The following is a 19102-nucleotide window of genomic DNA, read 5'->3' as shown; positions in this document are numbered from 1 at the left end:
AACCAGTGATTTGACTCTTTGCTTTGTGCTTTGAATGCCTTTTAACAATGCGGATGCTGAATACTAACAATAAAAGCACATTCAAACCCATTCAAGTTGTCCATTAAGATCTTTGTTCACTGGAAATAAACTGAAATGAGACCACAGGAAAGGAACCGCTCGTTTAACTTTAGCAGCTTTTTCTGGTTTCATGACTTCGCTCACGTGTGTGTCCTCTCACACAGCAAACACTTAATCATTGTCCTATCTGTGCTGTGAAAATATAATCCAGTTTCTTTACAGACTCTGCTGTTTATTCTTAGCAAAAGCAGCAAGTTTTAGGTAGAAGATGTTAGATAAAGATCTGCGTGGCCTCTGAGAAACCATCAGATCTGTCAGGTCATGTCTCCAGATAAACATTAAACACTTAACACAGACAGGAAATCTGCCCTTTGGACAAACACTGGCCTCATTATAGCTGCTGCTCTTGTTTGTTATGTAACTACAGGTGTGTAGTACAGCAGACACACCACTAGAAGGAGCTGTTGGCTCTTCGTTTGGCCCCCTGGTCCACAAACCAGCACATGCCGTTCACCTGTATCATTCAGTGGCCTCTTTCTGTAAGAAAAAAAGGAAACAATATTTCTTCATCCTTGCATCCGTGTTGTTGTTATAAGGACGTTTTCTAGCAGCTGCTTTGAGCTTTGTTATACTGACAAAATGAGAAGTGGTTCGATGGCGTGTTATTGATCTGCGTGGGTTTATAAAGAACTTCTGCTGAACTTCCAGAAACCCGCTGCAAATGAAGACGTCCACTGCTGCTGTGTCAGCTCACATCAGCCTCATCAGTGATAAGACATACAGACTGTCCCTGTGATGTTCTGCTGTATTTTCTGTATGTCATGTGTGTAACAGCTCAGAGAGCAGTGTATACGCTGCATATCAGCATGATGATAACAAAGCTCACGTGAAGTGTCAGCAAAATACTGACAGTGCAAATCATCCCTGTGTCCTGTGCAGAAGTGCTTAAACCTGCATTTGCCACCAGATGGCAAAAGCTGTGGTTATAGAAGCACTTCTGACCTGGAAGAAGCCTACATCTTCACCTCTGTGAACGGTTTCCTGCTCAGTGTGTGCACTCACTAACTCATTTTGGGTCACACTAAATAAAAACTTAAATCTAGTTTATACATTTTGGGTATGCCACGTGTCAAAAAGAGGATTACCTGTGGTATAAACCACCAGGTATCGTCGCAGCAGTTATGTCCTTCTTTCCTAACCTCTGTGGGTCTTACAGCTAGCTGGGGATGATATAGGCACCTTCGCTGGTGTGATTAGGCAAAGGATCAATACGGGGTCCACGACCCTCGTAGGGACACTCCCAGTAGAGCTTAAAAGTGTGGGACTCTCCACCAATCGCTCTTAAAACTAAAGAGAAGCTTCTTGGATGAGAGGCGAAACGTCTTCAAGAAAAGTAAAGAAATCCAGACACGTTTCTTTCCAAACTTCTGAGACAGCCATCAGTTGCTAAAGAAAAGAACTGTGTCCCAAATGGTTGGCAGTGGTCCCTGAAGCATGCAGAAAAGCTTTGGTTGGTACCAGATTAACAAAGCTGCCTGTAGTTTTTCATGTTTGTCTGCAAATACTCGCTAACTTTTAGCTGAGCAGTATTAGAAGTGGAAAACGTGTGAAACAAAGGGAAAATAAAGGAGGTTTGCCTTCAAATTAAAATTGGAATCATTTTGGATGCAGCCCTCAGGCATAACTTTCACTTCCCTTACTGTCAGAGGGTGACGGGACAGTGTTTGTAGAAAGGTCTGGCAATTCCATTCAAGCAGGGACTGCAGCAGTAGGCTAGCTACTAAAGTAAAAACAAGGAAGTTTTTGTCAGCCACTCGAGGAATACTCTTCTTTTCCCAGTGCAACCAGCAGTAGTCTGATTGTTTCACACCAGTCTTCAGGCCTGTGTGGAGGTTATCAGGTGATCCTACTTTGACACCATGATTTTCACGTATCCAAAATTGTGAATGCGTTAACATCTGGCGATTAGTGGCAGTGTGTCTGAAAACACTTCAATACAATTAGTTTTGTATCATTACCTTATTTACTAATGGATAAATCAATATATTTGGACATTAAATTAAAGTTAGCGTCCTTAAAATCACCACGGCTGGTGAGGAAATTATGCTAGCCAACTAGCATTTTGAATAGCAATTAAAGTAGCAACCAAAATACAGTTAACCAGGTAGCTGTAAATTAGCTATGCTGCATGAATCTGTTACTCGTTTAATTTCGTTCTGCTTGGTGCACTTCATAAAACGAACCTTTACCTTTGGCTAATTTTAGCTAAAGGCAACTTTAGTTGGTGAGTATATAGAGTTTCACTCTGCGGCCACATAACAGAAATCACTAATCAAGATGAAGACGGTGGCACGGTGGTTAGCACTGTTGCCGCACAGCAAGAAGGTCCTGAGTTCAATTCCACCACCAGGCCGGGGTCTTTCTGTGTGGAGTTTGCATGTTCTCCCCGTGTTTGCGTGGGTTCCCTCCGGGTACTCCGGCTTCCTCCCACCATCCAAAGACATGCAGCTTGTGGGGATAGGTTAATAGGATAATCCAAATTGCCACTAGGTGTGAATGAATGTGAGTGCGAATGGTTGTCTGTCCCTGTGTGTTGGCCCTGCGACAGACTGGCGACCTGTCCAGGGTGTACCCCGCCCCTCGCCCTATGACAGCTGGGATAGGCTCCAGCGCCCCCCGCGACCCTGAAAAGGATAAGCGGATGGATGGATGGATGGAAGATGAAGACATGTTCATGGCTATAAGAAGTTTGCAGAAAATCTTTATCAGTTTTAAATCAGCTATAAATGAATTGTGTAACCATGATGTGTGTGTGTGTGTGTGTGTGTGTGAGAGAAGACTTTTCATCACTAGTTAAGTTCAAGACATCATTTAAGTTTAGAGAGCTACAAATGAATGCGTGTGTCCTCTGATTATTGATCTGAGATGGTTTTTTAATCTAACATGACGACATGCGATATGCTGTATCTCATGTAGTGATATAAACACAAGTGAGTTCTGGTGTTTGTGGAGGACCTGAAAATCTTTACACATCACACATTACTCCTGAAAACGTTTGTTTGTTTGTTTTAGCTTCAGTGCTAGTGATGAATGTAGGCCATTGTACTTTTAAGTCATGTAAACACAGGTCGTGACACACCCTACCCCCAACTCTGACAGCAACAGGTGAGCAGTCGTCATAGTAACTGTATCTAAAGTATCAGCATCACAAAACTGGTTGGTCCAGATCAGGCTGACACACAAACACACACGTTGGTTCATCTATACTTTAGAGGACTTGACACTGTCACAGTTACATTTCCCAACCTGAAGCCAAAACTGACTTTGAAATTTAACCCTTTAGCTTCTCTCTAGTGTTCTTCTCTCTTTTACCGAATTTCCCGGAGGAACCCACCCGAGGGATTAATAAAGTTTTATCTAATCTCTCTAATCTAGTGTGCAGGCCAGTGTAAAGTTTTTACACTGTCGTACAATGAATGATTTTATCTAAAATGAGAGGTTAAAGGAGACTGAAGAAAGTATTATTAATACAGAAGAACCAAGTATTATAGTCCCTCTTGTGCCCACGCAAGGCTTCAAAAGCGAATCAATCTGTATAGACTCTCCTGTTTAAATGTCTACATTTAATGCAGAAATGATCATATTTACACCCTTTAATAGTCATTTATGCTAACTAAGTAATCACCTCATGCTAACTATCACTGCAAGCTATCACCTCATGCTAAACTGAATTTCCCAGAGGAACCCAAGTTTCATCTAATCTAATCTCTAATCTATCACTGCAAACTATCACCTCATGCTAACTAACTTAGCATGAGGTGTTGTCCAGGTTTCAAACGTGCATGCTGACATTGCTGAAAATGCCAGGCTAATGCTAACACAAAATGGTGTTTGAGCAGTCAGTTGGTGTTTACAGCTAGTTTTCCCATTCACAGCAACAGTTAGTACAGACTTTAACTTTCCTTTCATGGTCTAGTAAGTTTAACATTAAAAGTGCTTCCAGTGTTGGTCCACTAAGTAATTCTCTGGGATGGTTGGCTTTGTCCATCCCAGTTTTGGTGTAATTAATCTGTTTCCCTGCAGTTCTTAGCACCTATCTATGTTGCTAATCAAGCTAGTTGTCATTAGCTGTGGTGCTCTTGCTTCTCTAACTGTAAAGTACAAAACAGTGATGGCTAATTGCTAAACTTGAAGTTTAAAATGGATTTGTTGAGCTAACAGTAGCCACCAATGTTCCCTCTAAGCTGCGCAATTGCGCACTGTTGGCATGGTCTCTGCGCAGAGAAAATCTGCGTTGCGCACACAAAAAAAATTCTAACCTGAATTGAGATTAAAGTAAATATGTGCCGACACCGCTGTTTTAGCGAGCAAAGCAGCGTGGCCGATGTGGAGTGAAGCCACGTTAATGACAACGTGTACAACCATTGGAGATGTGAGCAGGACAGACGGAAGAATTAATGGAAATAGTGTGGACTTTATATCAGTTTTTAAATTGTGTTGATCGGCCACGTAAAACCAGAGTTATGATAAAAAAATCTGCAATATTTGGTTTTCTTCCTGAATACTGTCGTTGTTTATATTTACTGCGGGAAGAAACGGTAAAAACTGTGTTTTATAAGGAAAACGCTCGAAAGCCTGTGAGCAGAGACGAAGCCAAAACACTCCCCACCCTTTCCCATTGGTCGAAAATGTACCATGTCAACCAATCAAAACATGGCATTTAGTTGTTAAGTAACGGATTTTGGAGTTCAAGTTATTTTTACTTCCAATAGTGTTAACATACTACACAGGTCATGAACAAGATTTTTTTAAAGATTTTCATTGTAAGTGGGCTAAAGCAGCTCATTAAACTTAGTCTAACAGAAATGTAAATGCTGTAATTTGATTATTTTAATAAACATGTAACTTGGATGATTCAACGCTGGCGTGACCACAGTGCACACGTCTAATGTCGCTCACAGTGTCCAAGGGTTCGCTCAGGGAGTTTGTGTGTTCGCTCAGACACATGAAACATTAGAGGTAACATTGGTAGCCACATCCTTGTTTTACATACTGTTGCTAGCTTAGATCCAAATGTGATCACTTCAGGATTAAATAATCATCATGGTGAAATCAGCCTCTCAGGCTTACATAGACTGATTGCACAGAGGCCCAAACAGGCCACAGTGGTGAGTTAAGAGTTATAGAGCAACAGCAGCTTGTAATCCTGGGTTTGCAGCTTTTAAGGTGCTAATAGCTACATTTGCATGACACAGACTGTAGATTGGGTCATTGAGCCGCTTGTTTCACATGTAAACAAACTGTTGGTGCCGGCATCCTGCAGAAAACTCAGGTAACATGAGAGCTCAGGACAAAAGCAGAATCAATGGGTGAATATTTATATGTATTTCCATATTTATAAAGTATATTTGGGTGTGTTTTGTGTTTGTGTGGGTGGCTGCTGTGCTTTCACAGGTGATGTGATGCTTTTAAGAGAAATGAGTTTGTCAGTCTGCCGGAGATGCACGCAGTAGACTCTCTGCGGCAGAGCAGGGCAGGCCTCGAGCTGCAAGGCAAACAACTGTTACCTACAAATCATCCGTCACTATTGGAAACCGGTTTTTCACCCCCTCCTCCCTCCTCGCTCCCTGCTTTCTCCCCTCCACACCTCCTCCCTCTCTCCCTCTCCGACTGCAGACCACATGTCTGAGCTTCATGTTGTTGGAGTTTCTTTGCGTCTGCAGTCGTTTCTCTGCTGCGAAGTGAGCGTGTGCGACATGTGTTTGTTGCGCAGCCGGTTGGGAAACAGTGTGAGACGGAGCAGCATGTGCTTGTCATCCCCCCACACTGCCAACAGGTGTTGGCTTCATGTGACTGCCAGCCTGCCTGTCCGGACAACGCTCCAATGAAGAAAGAGGAGGAGGAGGAGGAGGAAGAGGAGTGTGTAAAGTTTCATCAACAACAACTGTGTCAGCTCGCAGTGGCTGTGCAGCTCAGATCTCCTCTCTCCGGCTGCTCGGTCGAGCAGGGATGCCTCTCCTCCTCCTCCTCTCGCGCTCCGCTGGATGAATGGATGAATCCAGCCTTTTGTTGGCGATGGTTCGTTCCTTGGCAACAGCTCCATGGTTACAGTCCAATAAATAACATCACAGTCCTCGTCTGCGTCCCTGCATTTCAGGCCGGGATGCAGAAGCAGAGTTCAACTTTGTTCTTCTTTTATTTTCATCCTACAAAAAACAGTTAAAGAACAAAAGTGATTCAATGTTTCTCTTATTTGATGAAACCTGAGGGGAAATTTAACTCATTCAGAAGCTTTGATATTTTTACAAAGTTGGCAGCAAATCTGGACAAACATGATGCAAATTAAAGCAGAGATGAAGACAGCGAGCCGATGCACCGTAGGATCCTGACCGGGTTCATCAGCAGCTACGCAGTTAAAGTTTAACTTCCAGGGGAACAAAAGCTCTTTACAATCAATTTTTGGCCCAAAATGTTTTCACTGGTGGTTCTTCACATACCGTTTTTATTCAATAGACAGTGTGCTTAAAGTTAAAATGACAACTACAAGATAATGTTGGTCTTCCACTGAAGGGAAGCAATGGTTCCCCTGTTCAGTATCCCACTTTAACATGTTAGCTTACAAACATCTGTTAATCAGCACTAAATGCATAACAACAGAGGCAGTCGGCGGTTCAGGTTCTTCTGTTAATACAGTTTGTTAAATGTCTGATATTAATGTTAAATGTAGTCAAATTAGCTTTAAATAAAAGCTTTGTTTTTGCTAGCGTAATCAAAGTGTGGCTCCTTTGGGTGGGTCCAGTTTCATCTGGTTCAGTATCTGCTTGTGCTAAAAAAAAAAAACCCACTAAACTATCTCGTAACTATCACATGAATAATGGCTGCATCTATCTAACCAGGCTAGCTTAATGTGCTGTATCTTTAACATGTGCAGAGATACAACTCTCAAACACAAAATTAAATAAAATCATTTAACAGCTAGCCCATGTTAACTTCCTTTACAAGATAAACTGCCCCAGCTGTATCAGTTAGCATGCTCACTTGGTATTTGACTTTAGCATGTTAGCTAGCAAACGTTTAATCAACAATACTAAAAACAGTAGAAAGGAGACATTGACTGACTGATAAATAAAAACAAGGTGACTCTGAGGCTCACCCAGCTGTTTTTTCACTTGACAAAGTTGCATCCCGACTATCAAATGATCGCACCCTGCTAACTAAGCTAGCTAGTTGTTGCTTACATTAGCTTAGTCTGCTGAATCTGTTTTTGTTCATCTACCGATAATAAAAACTTCTGTGTTTAGAAATAACCCTGCGATCACACTTTAAACTAAGTGAAAATACAATTATGAAAAAACCAGTTTGTCTGCCAGTAAATCTGGTAAAATGGCCCCAGGTGTAATTATTATCCTGCTAACAATCTCTCTCTCTTTGATAATCAGGCCCAGGGCTAAACACTCAGAAAGTTGAAGGCATGTGGGAAGCTCATTTTAAACCAAAATGATAAAGTTTATTATGGAAATCTGTGCATAGTTCAATGTGTGTGTGTGTGTGTGTGTGTGCGTGTGTGTGTGTGTGCATGAGAGGAATGGGTTTGTGTATGTCAGCAGATTAATTTGAATTGAAAAGTGCCCAGTTGAGGTGAAAAGCAGTGATTGGATTAGTGATGTAATGTCATTATCTGCTTTCAAGGCTCTGTGTGTGTGTGGGGGGGGGGCATACAGCTGTACACACAGTCACATCACATGGACTCGACTTCCTCTCTGTCCTGATAAGGTAAACTTGTCATTTGTCTTCAGGGAGTAATGTGAGTGAACGTGTCCTGTGAAGTGATGCGAGTGCTGTGAGCCCTTAATGAAATGAAGCAGAGGCTCCTGCTGCTCCTGTGCTTGTTTCAGCTGTCAACACAGCACTGACCTCTTTCTGCTTCTCTATCAGACACATCGCACTCGAGCACCGTCAGTCACATAACAACAGAACCACATGCAGGATTACATGAGGCACTGACGGTGGTGCATGTACCGGTGGCAGCTCCTGCTCAGGAGGTAGAGCAGGTCACCTGCTAACTGGAAGGTCAGTAGTTCGATCCCCTGACGTATCCTTAGGCGAAATACTGAATCCCGAGTTGCCCCCATTCTGTGAGTGTGTGAAGGACCCTTGCAGTAAGAGAGCTCAGTCTGCTTTGAAAGTCTTGGTTGCAGCAGAAAACCAAGCTTTTCAAGTTTGGCGACCACTCGCTGAGCAGTTTGCAGACACGTGGATGTGTGTCTCCCTACAGTCAGACATTTCTTCCACCTTTAAGATGATCTAAACAGCTGATTTCATTAAAAACCATACAGCTGCCATTCCTCTGTCTCAGTGACGGATGAAAACGTGTTGATTTCCTCGTGTTTCCTCTTCACACGAGTAAAGCTGATGCACTTCCTGCGCATTCCCTCTGAACAAACTAGCACTTGTTGATAATTGTGTGCAGAGATGAGGCTGTGCTCTCTCTTTGTATCTGTGTGATAAATAGAAAACAGCAGCAGCAGCGGACCGAACTCGGACTAAATTTAAACCCTCATGGTTAAATTTAGTGCGAGCAGCTCGACTTCTTGCTCGCTCTCTCGCTGCATTCCTGCCAGCCCTCCATCTCTAGATACAGACAGACCCCTCCTCCTCCTCCTCCCATCATCCCCTGCAGGAGAGAGGAGCACACAGCCATCTCTCCTCCCATCACACCCCTCCTCCTTTTTCTCCCCTGCAGCCGAGCAAGAAGAGCCTCTCTGACGGTATCGGGCTAGTTCAGCCTGCTACCGATGATGATGACAGACAAGACTTTGGGTGTTTCCCTACTCTCGTTTCTGGGTGAATCACTTTATCAGGAATAAGTGATTCATGTGAAAATGTGAGTTCAAAAAGAAGTTCGAGGACTTTTTCCTGTGTGCACTCTCCTGTGGACGAGCGAGTGGACCTGGAGCCCAGAAGGGGGAAGGGTGGGCAGCTCTGTGCAGTGAGGAGAAAAACTCCTGCTGAAAGGAAAAGCCATGCTCGTTTCCTCTGGGAATCTGGTTCAGGTGATGAATCAGCATCTGCTGAGGTCCAGGAGATTCTGTCCAACTTAAACCTGTTGGTGTTGATGTTTGAGAGGAGGCTCTAAAACTGCCCCCTGATGTCCTGAGAGGGAAACTAAATGAGCCCAGCCTACCAGCAAAACCAGAAATATCAAAAAGCTTTTCAATTTCTACTTTTCTCTGATGACCTTTATTCTAACGCAGCATTTATGGGGTTTTCTTTTAAAACAAAAGAAGGTTCTTGGATCCATTCTTAGTGTTCGGTCTTCTATTAATTACTGTAAATAAAAAAATGGGACAAGCTGGATGTTAGCAAAATAAGAGCTAGCCCCATAGCACAGGTAAACTCTTGTTTGCTTTCCTTAGAAAATGATACTCATTACACTTATTGTCCCGCTGCCCCACCTCCAGTGCCATCATGTCACAACAGTTTAAGGGCCACTGCTTTAATCCATCAGCCCCACCCAACATACCCCAGAGGAGGTACATTGTTTTCTGAGGTCCTTAACAGTGGAGTGATTTGCACAAGGGTCAGTGCCGCCTTGAAAATGCGGAGCAAGTTTCTGTAGTGGAGAGTTTCAGCCTCGTAAAGTTCAGGCTCTGTGATGGTTTGACTCTGAGTGTCGGAGATCGCTCGTGTTTTATGACCTTTAGCTTGGCATGAAGCGCGATGCTCCACACATTGTATGTATCGAACGTAATGTCAACCACTGATTTTGGAGGCTACGTTTTGAAGCCTCAGAGTTTGTGACGGTGCCATAGACGGTGTAAATCGTGGACATAACCAATGTGGAAGTGCCTAAAAACCCGCATTCTGTCAGAGAGCCTCCAGATAGCCATAGCTGTAGTTTCAAGAAGCTTTCCAGTCCTTTACAAGTTTATGGAAATACACTGTTTTTTTGCTGAGCCACTCACTTTGTGTTATATTGAATAAATCACTAAGCCTGTTTCATAAATCTAAATCATACCATGTTTTCAAATGGATGATTGTCTTTTTCCACGAAACTGCAAGCTCATTGGCTGATGAATTGTCAATCATAAGTCATTAACCTAATCTTCCTCATCACATCTGGAATTTTCCTACCAAGATGGCTCAAGCCTTCAAAATGGGACTTTATGAAGTCAGTGGGTGACACTATAACTATTTTTATATTTTACAATGGCTCTAGTTGGTATATTGTTTTCTTGGAGCCGGAATGAGCATATTTGGAAAAATAATGGACTGTGAGTCATTAGCTAATGCTAGCTAGCTTTGTTAGCTAGCTTTAGCCATAAAGTGCATGTTTATATTACGCTGACACAGATACCCGCAAATAACATTTCCATTCATGTGCATTACTTTTATTAGGAAGCAAAGAAGCTATGGTTCATTAGCTACATTTGTTAAGTTATATTACATAAATCTCCATTAGCTCGAAAATCTCAAGCTAACCTACTAGCCGCATCAGCCCCAGTAGTTTGGATTAATTAAGGTAAGATATGTTGCCATAAGATAAGTTTTATTTATTCCATCTTCAAAAAATAAGTTTGTTTACATGGTTAGATTTAAAGCTAAAGACTACAAAAATCCTTAATAAGTAGAATGGCATGTAGCTCATAAGGTAGAACGCATATAACAGAACTATCGTAATAGTCAAAGTAAACACAAATTTAAAGAATTTGGTTTCAGGTGTATAGTTTTGCTGTTCTGCATAGCTTGTTATTGGTCCATGTTAGCAGACAAGCTAGTGTTAGCTAGCAGTAATAAGAAACTTTGGCCCTTTTTCAGCATTTGTATAAAACTAGCTTTATTCTGGCTAATGTTAGCATATCTGTTACACCGGACAGCTTGCTAACCCATGTAGCAGCTAGCAAGCTTAAGTTAAGTTAAGTTTGAGTCCTCACGAAACAGTAAGCTTCTAGGATTAAAAAGTGCTACTATGATATTCTCTACAGGGATTTTGATTATGAGCCATGAAGTTGTAACTATCCAAAGTAGATTCAAGATGAGCTACGACACTCTGAACTTCACATCTGTGTGAAATTGAGCTTATTTGAACAAAACATGTTTTACTGTGAAAAACAAGTACTCTACCCATAATCCTAAATCACTCTTGCCATGAAAACTTTTAAACCCCTGAACTTCTGTTTGCTTTGTGACCGTGAAACTTTAGAAGCAGCCCAGGCAATGATTACAGCCAAGAATAAAGCACCGTGCTATAATGATAGCTAGCAGTGCTATCACTAGCTGTGTCCCCAAACGTAGGCCACATCCTTCGGAGGACCCGGACTTCGTGGTCTAGGTGGGCCGGGTCCTTCGAAGACCGAGAAAGCTGGAAGTAAACGGCTGTGAAATGTGACGGTCTAGCCTTCAGATTAGCGTCACCGCTGTCTTAGTAGAGTTTAATAAACTCAGCCGTCTGCTCCTTGCTATCTAAATTATAACAGGACCTGCCGTAAACTCTTGACCGTCTCACACTTCTGTTTAATCAGTTTTCTATTTGACGTTTATTCAGCTGTGTGAAAGCCCCGGAGGAACCCACCCGATGGATTAATAAAGTTTTATTTAATCTAATCTAATCTAATAACTTTGATCTCAGCCAAATCGATTTACTCTGGAACAAATAAAACACCGAAAAAAGCCAAACAATTACATTTTAAGTTATCCGAGTGACCTATATATCATGTTTAACCTGAGTAACAAAAGACAGCGGGGGTCTGAAAACGATGAAGCCGGGAGTCCGCTGCTCTCGCTGGCTCGAGTGACCATTGAACCCCCCGGCTAGCTATTGAGCGGGTGGGTAACAGACGTCTCCGAAAACGTCGAAGCACTTTTGCAAATATGTGATGTCTTGATAAACTGAGCAGATATTTGAAGTTTACACAGCTACTTTCTCGCCTGAAAATATGTTAAAAGTTTATTTTGTGACCCAGAAAGATTAATAAGAGTAATAATAAAAATAAGCATCTGCCGCCATTGTTGGAAACCAGAATTGGCTGGGCCGCGCTATGAATTCTGGGATATGGTGGGCCACGAAGGACACACCCGACCCATCCTTTGAATTCGGGGAAATGAAGGACGCATTTGAAGGAGTCGACGAATTGGGACAGCCTTCGTCGCCTGGCTGTGACGTAATCAGCCTTCAAATGCGGCCTCCGAAGGATGCAGCCGACGTTTTGGGACACAGCTAATATGACACATTACTGAAGTTACATGACATTTTTTCAGTAACAGTAATGTAACATGTAACTGTACTACATTCAGGTCTCCTCATTTTCTTAAATCACCATGGTGATGGCTTTAAAGTATCTTTGGGCTGGTTTACATCTTTTTTCTTTATGTTGTGAGTGTTGTGTTGACAGTTACACGTCTTATGTGTGTCCTCATTAGGACAGGGGTCTGTGTGAGCGAGCCTCAGGTTTATAAGGTAGCTGTAGCAATGCATTTCAGGCCATGTTACAGAGTCACACCAAAGTAACGAGTAGTGGAAAGGGTTACTTTCTCCAGGAAGTCATTAAGTAACATTATGCACTACTTTTAAAAAGTAATATGTCAGCCCAATACTGGTAACTAGCCTACAAACAACATACACAACAAATAATGAAGAGGATTAAAAGTGCCAAGGTGAACGTGAGAGTTGCACTGCATTGTGGGGGGAGTAGTTCATGTACACAGACTTGTAACTTTGCCTCTTTTTGTTACTCTTTTTTGATCCAAATCTAATTTTTTGTGCTCATGATTCACCTTGTGGCTAGTTGGCTTCATTTTAGGGTTACACTTCGGATGTCAGGACTTTTTGAAGGATTTCACTTCCAGAGCCTCCCTGTTGAGCTCTGTACCCTCAGCGTTTATTCCTGTTTTGGGCTGCCTGATGCTTATTTCGCTCCAGGTTACTCGTGTGTGAGGATGTAGTGGGGTCTCGAGGCACTTGGGAGCTCACATAAACGTCACATCCTTTAGATTTTCATGGAAAGTTGACACACAGCATCCACAGAGAAATCAGATTTAAGTTTACAATCCTTAAAAAATAGAAAAAAGAAGCATTGAACTCATAATCAGTACGACTCAGTAGATTGGAGTTCTTTGAAATGAACTTTAATGTGAAGTGAAAATGTTTTAGTTTGTAATTTCACATAATCCTGTCCAGGTTTGTCCAAACTAAAACATGTACATGTTAAACTTTACCCAATGGTGAAAATAAAACATGGGATTATTTGAGCTTGAGCTAATCACCCACTATCGCGGGTCACATGACTGCTGCTGCATGGCCCTGGATGGAGCACAGAGGTACCTGCACGTGATTTAGTACGACTTTGACGTCTTTATGTGAACTTTTGAGTTTCTCCCCCACGCGCTTTTCTTCGCTTCATCCCCGAAAACAAAGTGACTACTTCAGCAACACCTCCCTGGAAACGGTAGCACAGTCTTCCACAGCCACCTCCCCAGCTTCTGGCTGACCCTATGCATCCTCCCTCTTTGAAATCGCGTGCAGAGCTCTCGCGATAGATGAAGCAGCTGCGCGTGTAGCGTGTGTGGGTTTAAGTGGACGGTTTCTTATCTTTTTAGCCCCCGAAACTCCGCGCAAACGATAAAGGAGCGGCGTGAAAGCGGGTTTCTTTGAGAGAATCTGAAGCGAGGCAGGAAACGCAGGGACTTTCTGACTGTGAGAGGACACGCTGGGTGAAAATGTCAATACTTTGGGAACGAAAGTTGCCTAAAAGTGAATATTTTTGCGCATTAAAGCAGAAATCTGCGGCGCACGCGAGTTAAATTGCGCGCCGCGAGGCCTCTGCGGACTTTTGAAGTTTATATTTTTGGTTTCGGAGCTCTCAGGTGGGATCGTTTCCTGCTCCATCACGGCTGGAATAAGTAATCCAGTAACGGCTGTCCGTGTGTCTGTGCGTACTGACTGAGATGCTTGGTGGCCACGTCCCCTTGGAAACTGGAGACAACACGTGATGAGCTTTACTTATCAGGTTTAGCGAGAGAGTGTGCGCGAGAGCTACCGAGAGAGGGAGGAAGAGGAGGAGGGAGCTGGGAGTTAAAGGAGTTTAAAGTATAAAACATCTCCAGAGCGACATTTTCCTCAACACCAGTCGACTTTTTTCTTTCCTCCTCGGGAGGGAAGAGAGGAAGACAAGCAGCAGCAGCACGGGAGGAGGAGGTGGAGGAGGGGAGGGGAGGGGAGAAAAGGAGGAGGAGGAGAAGCCGGAGTAAAGTTTGTCCAAGTTTGCTCATCCATTCGGAATACGCCATTTTGAGTTCTCTCCTCTGCGGAGCAACTTTGCTGCCTCTCGCACCCTTTCTTTTTTTTCATCACCTTCATCATCCCCGATCACCGCCGTTCATCTACCATCATCATCATCAGCCCCCCCATCCATCACCACCACCACCATCATCCTCGCCACGATGTCTCGGCGCAAGCAGCCCAACCCCAACAAAGTGAAGCGTAAGTGTCCTTTTCGTCTCCATCGCTGAGTTTTGGTGCTGTGCGAGTGTCTGCGCAGGCTCCCCGCGCTGTTTGCGCCTCTCGGGGAGAACTTTGCGCCTGTTTGTGCTGCCAGGGGTGAAGTTTGAGCGGAGATGTGGAGACGGTAAGGGTGGCGTTACTACTTTTCTCTCCTCTCTGGGCTGCTTCCTAGTTTGATGCGCATCCAAGCGGTGGAATTCAGCCGTGTGTGTGTCTCTTCCTCATTCAGCAACTTGTTGTTTTTCGACTTTTGGTGCAACTTTATCGCCCCGTGTGCACGTTTAGGGCAGTTATTCGGCGGTTTTTGCCTCGCGGGGAGGGTGTTAGGAGGTGGGGGGGAGGTCAAAGTCTGCAGCTCGCAGCCGGAGTCGAGCATCCATATCTCGGATGCACTTTGGTCGAAGCCTCGGGGCTAGTGGCCATGTGTAAAACTAAGCGCTCAAGCGAACGGCAACCGACGGAGTACTTCCTCAGAGAGACTTCTTCAAAGTAAAACAACCTGTTGCACACGGAGAACCGTAGGGGTTACCTCGCGTTTTGTGTTAGAAAGCGCTCTGGCCTGAAAGCGATTCAGACTTCATCTTTGAGGCTAATAGTTTTAACTGAGTTTGCTGATGCTTCTCTTTGTAAATGATGGTTTTCTCACCGTGCCGTGTGGCTCTACGTGCTCTTTACGTGCTTGTGGAGGTCTGATAGGTGCAAATACATCTAAAGCAGGTTAAATGGTAAAGTTGTTCATTTTATTGTGAAAATCCCATCACATTGCTTCTATATTTAACTCTTTTATGTGCGAAAGAAGTCACAAAAGCCTCCTTTATTTAGTATAATGTACACACATCCGCAAACGTGTGGATGTGGGTTTAAATCTGTAGGCTCAATAAAAGAAAATATAGCTTTTATTTTGGTGGCTCGACTTCCGCTAATGGCAGCGAGCTCGACGCCAGCGCGATGACCTTGCCCAGACATATTTAGGCAGAAAGGGACCCCCGTTCATTCACGAACCGGCCCAACACGGCGGCGAGGCGGCCGAACCCGCCGTCCCGCTCCGCCTGCGCCAGTTTTTGCGGTAGTTGGGCGACTTTTCGCCGCGTTCCCGACACTTTTCCACAGTCTGTGGTTACGCGCAGCAGCAGCATCGACGTGACGCCTGTTGCATCCACCTTCTCCTCCTCCTCCTCCCCCGTCCTCGAGCTCCGTCTTTTCTGTCTTTCGACATCGTCCTCGGTTCTAACTTCCATTTTAAACGGTAACCACCGGGCGCCCCCCCCCCCCGGTATCAACCGCCCCCAGCCCCAAACCGTCGACTTGGAGAACTTTTTCGCGGCGCTGTTAGCCGTTAGCCTCGTCGTCGTGTTTTTTTTTCCTTTTTTCCGCGTTGGTACACGACGGAGGATGCTGGCCGGGCTGTTAAATAACTCCCATAACGCGGTTTACTGTGTCAAAGAGGCGCTGTTATCGGTGTCCGGGTCAATGATTGATGGCCGCGGAGTTCGAGGAGGGAGAGGAGATGGACCGATGGCGTTTTTCTCGGTCTCAGGCTGGATTGGTTAGATAATGGTTGCTAGGGATTTTCTCTCTCTCTCCATGTTGGCCCAGTGTCTCTCTACCTCTGCACCTCCCTGCTGAGGAACTTTAACCTCACTGTAAGAGCAGTCTGTCATTGTTTAAAGCACGGAGGCCATCGCGGCTCTCAGATACAACACACTTTTATACACAATAAATGGACTTTTACTCTAATTACATTAAGTACAGCGACTCTGTGGTGACTTTATGGCGTTAACTGTAACTTTTACTCCCTTTAAATAGTTTTGGCTTGTATGTTTTGGAGCACAGTCCAACAGTAGTTATTTGTGTCCACAGTTCATTAAAAGTTGAATAAAGTCGCTTTAAAGTGGGTTTATATTCATGTGAGTGGGCTTGTTTTTGGTACTTTAGTTTCTGGAGAATAAATCCTTTTAATTTTCCTTCTGTTTAACGTTTTCTCCAATTACACTGAACAAAATGGACCCATTTTATGGTTCAGTGTTGGGTGTAAATTGTTAAGTTATAGAAGAAAAAGTTGATTTGAGCTCATTTTGTTGGCGTTTGTGTGTATCTGCTAGTGTTTAGCTCAGCCTATGACTGCTGTCGGCACAGTGTGGCTAAGATGGCTAACTTTCAGTGCTTTTTACAAAGTTTCGTAAGAATACAAAACGTGCTTTTACTCTAATTACTTAAACAGTACAGACTTTTTGGCAATGTGTCGTAACTTGTGAGTGATTAATAAGAAATACGTCCTCCTTTAGTTCAGCATCCTCAGGGGAATTTGGGTGGTGTCCCACTTTACTTGAACCTATTTATTGACTTTTGTTAGTATGTTTTGGCTTTAACATAATCCCATCATCGGTAATTAAGGCCATGATTCACTTAAAGTGGGTTTATGGGTGCTCCTGTGGGGTTTTCTGTAAGTTTAGCTATTTTTTTTCTTCCATAGTCTTTCTCAGCTGCAGTTTTTTTTAAACAAATCCATCTTAAGTTGAGGAACAGCGAGTCTTTGGTGACCTTATCACTTCCTGGAGGACTTTCAAGCTAACTTTTAGTCCCCCCTCCCTTCATGTGGTCTGGATTGACCGGTAGCTTGTTTGGCTAATGTTAGCGATCTCCACGCAGGTATCACTGCTTCATTTTGTCACTTTTCTTCAAACATTTTGCTGTCTAACGCACTCCTGTAACGTCTGTTTGTTGCTGCAGCTCAGCTCCGCTTACACAGACGCACTTTAAAGTGGATTTATGGGTTTCATTAGTGACTTTGGCTTCTTTCAATGGCAGTTAGCGATGCTCTGTTTCCATATTTGTCAAGCAGTAACTATTACTGAGTTTTGGCAAGATGATTGTGACTTTACTTCTATAATTACAATCTTTAGTGCTCTGGTAGCTCTCTAAAAGGAAATTATGGTGATTTTGTAACACTTTTACCCACAATCGGTTTGTTTTTTTTTTCAAATTTTTTGCAGAAAGTTAAATTTCTCTTTGTTTTATCTATAGAAATGCATTTGTTCCCTACATGCTCACACTTCCACAGAGTGTTTGTGGAGTTTTTAAACCCTGTGATGTTCCTGAAATGCTCTTAAACTGTGTTCGATCTGCTGAAGAGTGGAGATTTGGAGCATTATTTTCTGCAGTTTCTCACTGTAGCTTCATTTAAAGTTTTTGTTTTAATTGCTTTTGACTCTTTCATGGAAACATCTGTCAGCCCCGCGCTGCAGGAAGAATCATATTTGTGCGACTCAGACGTGTGTGTTGTACATTTATTGTGTTTTATGGCAGCTTTTGCCCCTGTGGGGTCACTTTAGTGCATCTGTTGGGTTTCTTGCACACATGTGTATAATGCATTTGTAGGTGTCAGCAGAGGCTGTTTGGATCTGTGATCGATGCACGAGTTCAAACAGACTTTGACCTAGTTTATGGACATCTTTTATGGTGGATCGTCGGTGCTGAGCTGACGGCAGCTTCGTGGTAGATCATGTGTAACGAGTGGAAGGTTTCCTGCAACGAAGAGCCGAATATTCCCGCTGCGTTTGGTCCTCCTCTCCTCCTCTGCTGTGAGGAGGAGGAAGGATCCGGATGAGCAGTTAGCATTCCATTACGAAATTCAACACTGAGGCCGAGCTGGGCCTCGGCGACAGGCGCTGATCTCTCTCTGTTTCTCTCACGGACTGGCTCTTCTTGCTGAGGGGGAAATGTTACCTCCCAGCTTCACGGAGCAGCGGCAGCAGCAGAGGCGGCGGTGTTTTTCAGATGGAGATGTAACGCTGGGAGGGAGGCGGGGAGGGTCAGTCAAACATGAAAGCGGGAGCTGCGGTGCTGAAAACTTTCCTCTGTGGGTCTGATTCCTGCAGCTGCCCGATGGATCCATCATCTGTTGTTGTGCTGCTGATGTTCGACTGAGTGGCTGAGAGTTCAGCGCGTTACAAACTCTGAGCGCGAGCGGGGACATCAAAGAAGCGCATCTTCTGCTGGTTCGTGTTACTGCGTGCTGTTCACGATGGTCGCCGTGTCACCTGTAGAAATACCTACGCACGCTCATCCTGACGTCATGGCCTGGTCTGTCCCGCCTCAGCCTGTTACCTTGAAGGGTCGCCGGTCTGGTGCTCCAGGCGGGGCAGAAAACCAGCGGCCATGTTGAACAGACGCCCAGGCTTCACGAGGCCGATGATGTCACTCTGTCCTGGGTTAACAGCTCGGTTTCTTTGGCTTTTACTCGGGTGTCTGAGACGACCATATTAGGGACATCCTCTCTCTGTGACATCATCAGCTCCAAGAGGGGAAAAAGTGTCTGCAGCCTGAGTGCAGCTTTAACACGGTTCATGTGGCAGCGCGAGCAGATGTTTGTTTGGTAACGTTGGATCCTGTTATTGGTGCAGAGCGTCCAACAGGCTGAGGTCATCACAGCAGCCCGGCGGCTGCTCCTTCTTTGTGTCCTCGCAACAACAGTAAAAAAGTCACAAATCTTGGTGTTTATTATCTACACAACAATCTCACACGTCTGTATCACAGCAATAA

At 44.0% G+C, this 19102-nt stretch overlaps 1 protein-coding gene across 5 annotated transcripts in view; it reads left to right on the top strand.

Annotated features, from left to right (window-relative positions):
- Window positions 1-13645: 13645 nt before the first annotated feature.
- The window catches only part of rreb1a (ras responsive element binding protein 1a), a 55128-nt gene continuing 49671 nt past the window's right edge, over window positions 13646-19102 (top strand). For 3 of the 5 annotated variants that reach the window (XM_085287804.1, XM_085287808.1, XM_085287805.1), the window contains exon 1: window positions 14274-14539. In XM_085287804.1, the coding sequence (XP_085143930.1) occupies window positions 14500-14539 (40 nt within the window). In that variant the 5' untranslated portion in view covers window positions 14274-14499. Of the gene's footprint in view, window positions 13754-14273; window positions 14540-14665; window positions 14685-19102 lie in introns of those variants that run through there. The other 2 variants (XM_085287807.1, XM_085287806.1) reach the window with 2 other exon arrangements.

Source organism: Mchenga conophoros, linkage group LG9 (assembly GCF_057382185.1).
Source record: "Mchenga conophoros isolate Kocher_MC1m ecotype Shallow Benthic linkage group LG9, M_conophoros_male_GT1.1, whole genome shotgun sequence".
Taxonomy (NCBI): Eukaryota; Metazoa; Chordata; class Actinopteri; order Cichliformes; family Cichlidae; genus Mchenga; species Mchenga conophoros.
The sequence above is the reverse complement of the archived record's forward strand: the minus strand, read 5'-3'. Positions and strand labels throughout refer to the sequence as shown.